The sequence below is a fragment of the Tupaia chinensis genome, unplaced genomic scaffold (assembly GCF_000334495.1).
Source record: "Tupaia chinensis unplaced genomic scaffold, TupChi_1.0 Scaffold000305_1, whole genome shotgun sequence".
NCBI lineage: Eukaryota > Metazoa > Chordata > Mammalia > Scandentia > Tupaiidae > Tupaia > Tupaia belangeri.
Genome location: NW_006159795.1, coordinates 2,440,034 through 2,447,202, shown reverse-complemented (window position 1 = coordinate 2,447,202; position 7,169 = coordinate 2,440,034). Strand labels below are relative to the sequence as shown.

The 7,169-nt window shown below is 41.1% G+C and overlaps 1 protein-coding gene across 1 annotated transcript in view; it reads left to right on the top strand.

The window, feature by feature from the left end:
- PLCB4 (phospholipase C beta 4) overlaps positions 1-7,169 on the top strand; it is a 472,346-nt gene that overhangs the window by 369,446 nt on the left and 95,731 nt on the right. The window contains exons 15-18 of the mRNA XM_006150920.2: positions 632-711; positions 1,217-1,301; positions 5,006-5,096; positions 6,205-6,300. Coding sequence (XP_006150982.1) covers positions 632-711; positions 1,217-1,301; positions 5,006-5,096; positions 6,205-6,300 — 352 coding nt within the window. The remainder of the gene's footprint in view (positions 1-631; positions 712-1,216; positions 1,302-5,005; positions 5,097-6,204; positions 6,301-7,169) is intronic.

The following is a 7,169-nucleotide window of genomic DNA, read 5'->3' as shown; positions in this document are numbered from 1 at the left end:
TCCCGGGCCCGGTGGCTTAAACTCACGCCGGGCGCGTGTGCGTGCATGCCCAAGATCCTGAGAGGAGAATAGAGGAGAAGGGATTGCGGCATAGCCATCCCCCCCTGGGGGGTGATTTCTCGCTTTCAGTCTCTCTGTTTCTGTCTTTCTGGCGAGCCCACCCGCCCTATAGAAAAACCTCTCCTCCCCCCACCTCCCAATAAAAATAGTCTAAGACTGATTCCCAAACACAGAGGAAGGTCAATACAATTTCCAGCAGTCTTTAGAAAATCTCTATGCCAAAAAGCTCACCTGCTCCTTAAAGAGGAAGGTAACCTCTGAACCCCTGTCTTGGCAGATTACCAAAAGAGGAACTACCATGCCATTGAGGTGCAATCTCTAGAAAGTTAATAGCACCATAATCCATAATTGTAAAGAGGTAAAGATAGCTTTGAAAGAAAACTGTCATTAACCATGAATGGTACCCTGTGTCTAACCACAGGGGACTCAAGCTGTCAAGGTATCAAGGAGGATGGGTTCTCTGCCATGCCAGAATTGATTTTCTGAAAGGATCAGTTAATAATTTCTGAATTGTTTTAGGTGCTTTAACTATTTTGTTCTTTTCTCCAATTAACACTTTTTATCTTTAAAGGATGTGATTCAAGCCATCAAGGAAACTGCATTTGTCACATCAGAATATCCTGTAATCCTCTCCTTTGAAAATCACTGCAGGTATTCATTCTACTCCAAGTCTCTAAGTGTTGTTTCCTAACCCCTATGCCCTGCTCCTGCTTTCCATATTTTTTGTTGTTGTTTATGCTAAGTACCATGTCACCCTCCATTAAGGACACATAGCTTATGCAAGCCCCTCTCCCTGAAAAGAAAGCAAGTCATTTAATGTGTTGTAGACATGTTTGCTCTGAACAAAAGGTCAGAAATTTTGCTTAAATTTCCATTCTACTAGAAAACTTGGCAGTCTGTTTGAAACTAGACTTCATTAACTTGAAAAACATTCTTTATTCTTCTAACCATCTCAGTTTGGGGACTGAATCTACTTTTTTTTCTTAACTATCCCAGTTAAAATGTGTGGGTTTTAGAAGTGTATCTCGCATTAGCATTAAAAGATGGCCATGAGGTTTGTAGAGTGGGAGTCTTTAATTGCTTAGGAATGGGTGTTTCCTATTCTTAGATGGTTAATGGATGTTTGAATTTACAAATGCCACTTCTTTCTCTCCAGCAAATATCAACAGTACAAGATGTCCAAATATTGTGAAGATCTATTTGGGGATCTCCTGTTGAAACAAGCACTTGAGTCACATCCAGTATGTATTTTTAGGAAACCATATTTCTAGCATGAATGGATTTGTTTTGAAATTCACTTCTGAAGGGTCAAGGAGTACTGAGTTTAAATGCTAAAACTCTGTATTTATTTTAATTTTTTTGGTACAGAAAGCTTTTATCATGCTTCAGAGGGATGTAGAATAAGAATAAAATAAACAACTGTTTCAGTTTAATTTGGAAGATCTTAGAGTCTTACGGTTTTTCAGATCTCATTCCTAAAATTTCATAATGCACCCAAGCCAACAGTCTGGTCCTTCTCAAATGAAACTACTTGTTAGAATCACCTGGGGAAATTGTTAAAAACACTAGTTTTCTAATGCCCCATTCAGAGACTGATTTAATTGATCTAAGGTCAGGCTTGAGCCTTGGCTTTTTTGTTTGTTTGTTTCTTAAAACACTCTCCAGGTGAATCAAATGTACACTCTGAGTTCAGGACCCTAGGAGCTGTTGCTATGGAAAATGCCCTAAATTGAAGTCACAGGATCCTGAAGTTCAAGTTTTTAATTCTAACATAAATGCTTGGACTATGTTATATATACTTTTGTTTGTTGTCGTTGTTTTGTTTTTTAATTTACCAAAGAGTGTGTGATGACTAGAGGTTGTCAGAGCATGAGGGAGAGGAAGAAAGTACCCACCAGTAAGGAGTGCTCATGGCAAAATCCCTTGTCCTCCACCTCATCATCCTGTCAGGATTTAGAGCATGCATTCACACATGCCTGGTGTTATTATTTTTTTTTAAGGTCTTTGCCAAAGGGCACATGTTCTTGTTGGAGAGAGAGAGAGAGAAAGAGAGAGAAGGAAAGTAAGAAATCACCTCCCTCCTTTGCAGCAATCCCTTGACCTCCATTCTCCTCTAGGGATTTTGGGCATGCATGTGCAGTACACCCAGCATGATTTTTAAACCACCAAGTCTGAGACTCCAACCACAGTTGGCCATGTGGAGGTCCAGTGCCTTAACCACTGTACCACCTGCTGGTCCCACATGGTGTTTTTTTGTTGTTGTTTTTGTTTTTTTTTTTAAGAGGTTTTTGTCTTAGCATCCATGTGCTCACCAGAGAGAAAGACAGAGACAGTGAGAGGGAAAGTGAGAACTCACCCCCATGAGAGATGGCCCATCACAATCCTTTCTCCTCCATTCTCCTCTCTGATCTTGGGCACACATGCACACATGCTCAGTGTGATTTTCAAGCCACAGGGTCTAGGACTTGAACTACAGTCAGCCATGTAGGAGTTCAACACCATAACTGCTAATCCATCTGCTGGCCCATGCCTGGTGTATTTTTTAAGTCTCTAGGTCCATGTTTTGAACTAAGGGCTTAGCCACGTGAGATCTGGCTTCTTTAATATGAAGCAGTAGGGCTCATACGTTTTGAACTTCTTTTTATACCTGGTAATTTCTTCATAAAGTAAAGACTATGAACTCATAGATGAACTTTATAGGTTTATAAATTCATCCTAGTTTTTGCATTCAGTGTGGTTTTTTCATCACATATTTATAAGGATCCATGACCTCCAAGAGGTTATGAGCCACTGTCACAAGATATTATGAGTAGCAAGGCAAAAACAAAATTAAAATGTAAAACACTGTATAATAGTAAAAAATTCCAGCCCGCTGTTGACAAGCAGCTCCTGATGGTCCAGACACAGTAGCAGGAGTTCATAGGACATCACAATGGCTGACGTGAGGAAGGTGCTTTGGCTATATGTGAATACTTCGGGTGGTTTAAGCAATGAGTCTTTTCAGAACTGTGTCTGTGGGAGCCGAAAGAAACATGGGAGACAGGGTGTGTTTTGTCCTTGGTTCCCCACCTGCATCTCTTCAGCTTGTTAAAGCAGTTGCTCTACGTGCCTGCCATAGCCTTGTGACACTGCCTGCTTCCCTATGCGCCAACCTGACTTATGACACCAGGTGGCCCTGGCCACCTGTGAAAAGCCAGAAGCACCAGAGACTTTATCCCCTCAACCTGGGGCCCCTCACTCCTGAGCTGGCATAACTGTGTACCTTTCACCTTGGTCTCCCAGGGGTCCCTGACAGGGCTGAGCTCTAGTTGTTCATGGTGATAACCTGCTTGATAACACACCCTTGACTGCCTGCCTGCCTTTCCTTTCTCACAGTCCCACTCTTCTGTTCCATTCCTGGTGTAGTAATCTCCATCTCTGAGGCAGCTCCTAAGGGAACCCAAACTAAGAAGCATTTTTTTTTAATTTATTTACTTTTTAAAATTATTTATTTAATTTTTACCTAGGCCCTCTTTACTTTCCTGATTGGGTTTAGGTGCTTGCCTTTGGGGAAAGACCACTGTATTCTTAGTGAAGTAAGGTGCATAGGCAGAAAGGGTTATGGGAAGTAGATGTGATGTAAATGGCAATAAGACCCATTCCTTCAACTAGTGAGCTTTCATCTTGGGGGATGTGGCAGGAGAGGAGGTAGGACAGAAATGCAAGATTCTGAGGAGCTCAAGAAGGGGATTGCAGCGTGGTGAGATCTTTACAAGGATGCTTCTCTCTCCCTCATGCACATGTTCTCTATCATGAATAAAATAATATTTCTTTTTTTAAAAAAGCACCAGGTGGCCTGTAATGGGGCGAATACAGTCATCCCTTCTTATTACAGGCTCCACATCCATGGATTTCAAGTAGATAGAAAATGTTACCTTGTTGCTCACATGCCCTCTGTTTTGCCTCCGATGAATAAGTCTATACCGAACGTGTACACTTTGTCCGTGTAGTTATTCCAAACAATACAGTATAACACCCGTGTACTTACATTTGCACTGTTTGATATCGTAAGTCATGAAGAGGTAATAAAAGTATACAGTATATTTGTAGGTTATATATATTTGCAAATACTATAACGTTTTATACAAGAGACATGAATGTCCAAAATCTGCCAGGGGTCCTGGAACAAATCCCCATGACAGTATTTGTTAGAGTCATCCTGGTGCAGGAGAGGTCACTGGGGCATGAACTAGTAACACCAGGCTGCCTAACAGAAGCAGCATTTCTGCAAAGAGTGTCCTTTGGGTCAAGGCAGACAAGGCAAGAACAGTGCCTTGCATGTAATAAATAGTATAAAAAATGAGTTTTGACAATGAATGGAGGCATGGCAGGGTGGATGGTGGATGTAGATGGTAGGGTAGGGAAATGGAGAATGGACTCGATTATAGGACAGTTCTGTAGGTCGGAGGTAATGGTGTAGTGGGACACCTCTGCAGATAGCAACCCAAGCAGACGAGGCTGTAGTGGAGTTTACACTCCAGTTATTAGGACCATTCCTTTCCTACTTCCCATGTCAACTGCAGTCACAAGCGTTGAGGCTGGCTCAGCCTACTGGGTAGTCAGGCTTGCTGAATGGCAACACTTGGGGGCACCTGAGGAGCCCCTGACCCAGAAGGCCTGTCCTGACCACAGCCATCACAATGATCTCTTGTATTTTAGCAGATCCTTAAAAAGGATAAGGCCCACAGTGGAGCAGAACTCTCTCCCTCTATAGCACCCTATGTCAGACCTCAACTCCCCTGGGAAAGCTGGACCAACTCTCCACACCTCTGGAGACTGTGGAAACATAATATTGAGCCAACTGCCATCTAGTGGATGTCGACTGTATAACTCCCAGACCTCCCCTGCTCACTCAGGTTGGGGAATAGAAGTGGTCATTAATTCAGCTCTCTCTCTTCATCTCCAGCTCGAACCAGGCAGGCCCTTGCCATCCCCGAATGACCTCAAAAGAAAGATACTCATCAAAAACAAACGACTGAAACCTGAAGTTGAGAAAAGTAAGTCAGATACACACACACACACACACACACACATATATAATGCAAGCATACATAATGCAGTTAGACACTTCACCTGTATGAAACTTATTTTAAAACCACTGATCTGGGGGAGAAACGTGATAGTGGTAGTGTGACATACGCTTTTCAGATCAGGGTTGCTGCATTTCCCTTTACGTTTACTTCCCCATCAGCTCTGTAGTGGAAAAAGCATAGTTTTATAGTGACATGCCAGAATTTGGAGGTCTCTCAAGGAAAAATGAGAAAAAAGAAAAAGAAGCATTTTTTTACAATGTAGAAAGATATAAGGAACTAGCATCTTATAATTTGAAATACTTCAAAGTCCTCTTATAAAGTTGCCCTTTGCAAAACTTAGTTTCTATTTACAAAACCTAAAACGCCGTGCTCAGTGGTAGATACCTATAGTCCCAGCTACCTGAGAAGCTGAAGCAGGAGATCTCAACATACCAAAATCCTGTCTAAAAATTAATTTTTAAAAGATATTTTCTAATACATAATATAATATCATTAACTGTAGCCACCCTGCTATGTAGTGAAATACAAAAACTTAAATTCTCCTAACTGTAACTTTGTCCCTGTTGACCAGTTTCTTTCTTATTGTCTCCTGAGGGCTTTTTATGTATTATGATGACAACCTCGATTATATTACACTAATTACAAATGGGCGTTTCTTGACATTTTCTTGATCTCATGAGAAATCTCTTTTCTATTGCTGCACCATAATGGCTTGTAAAACTTGTTCGAACTTCTCCAAATTGTGGACTTCTGTGATCGAGCCTTAAATCCTTCAGAAAGACTGAGCTACCATCTCTGACCTATAGACTAGAATTCAGGGTGATATACCTGTGTTCTTGTCATTTTTCCTTGTGTATATTTAATATGGTGGTTGCACGTTTCTTACAAAGCCCAGACCACCAGGAATGGGTAAGGCAGGTGTCTTTGAACCTAGGGAACCTGACCAGTAGGCAGCTCCACAGTGGATTTCCTTTCCCTTTTCATTTCCTTCTTCTCCATGTCCATCTTCAAGCCCAGGTTTTGTGAGTGATTTAATATCTGTCACCATCTCCTTGTTTCCCTTTAATTACAGAACAGCTTGAAGCTTTGAAAAGCATGATGGAAGCTGGAGAATCTGCTGCCCCAGCTAACATCTTGGAGGACGATAATGAAGAGGAGATAGAAAATGGTGAGTTGTTTTCTTCACATTATGTAGTACAGAAATACTTTTTAAAATAAGAAAAATATGAATTTATCTCAGTGGACTCTTTTACATAAGGACAACATTTTAATTCCTTATAGTTTGGTATGTATTTGTAGATGAACCCTAATCTTTGGTATTTTTCCCAACATTACTTCTAGTATATCTGGGCACTAGATTTTAGTGGCTTAGTCACTTTCCTTCCTGTTGTGCATTCAGCTGTTCCATAGAAAGTCTCAGTCAGATAGTCCTGGAAGCACTTGCTTTAGTGGGAAGGGCATAGAATGAAAAGAACATTTTGCAATCCCTCCCTGCAAACAAAAATGCAAACTTTATCTATGAGTTCATAGTCTTTGCTTTATGAAGAAATTGCCAGGTATATAATGAAGTCCAAAAATGTATGTAGGTGGACCAGCTGATAGTGTAACGATTATGTTACTGGGCTACCACATAGTCAACCATGGTTCAAGTCCCAGACCTGGTGGCTTAAAACTCACACTTACATGTGTGCATGTATGCCTAAGATCCCAAGAGGAGAATGGAGAGGAAGGGACTGCGGCTTGGCCATCTCCCCGGGGGATGATTTCCGCTTTTTGTCTCTTTGTCTCTCTCTGTCTCTCTGGCAAGCACATATGTCCTATAGCAAAAATCTCTTTTAAAAAAATGCAAGCTTCCATTTTGTTAGTGATAATGGTGGTAAGACAAGGAATGAAAATGCAAGACACTTTCCAATAAATGATTGGTTTGTATGTACAAAGTGAACAGGAAACCCAAAGCCAGTATTAAAATTTCAAGGTCAAGTTCATGTGTATCATAATTTCTTTAACTAGACTAATATACAGTGTATTCATGCTGGG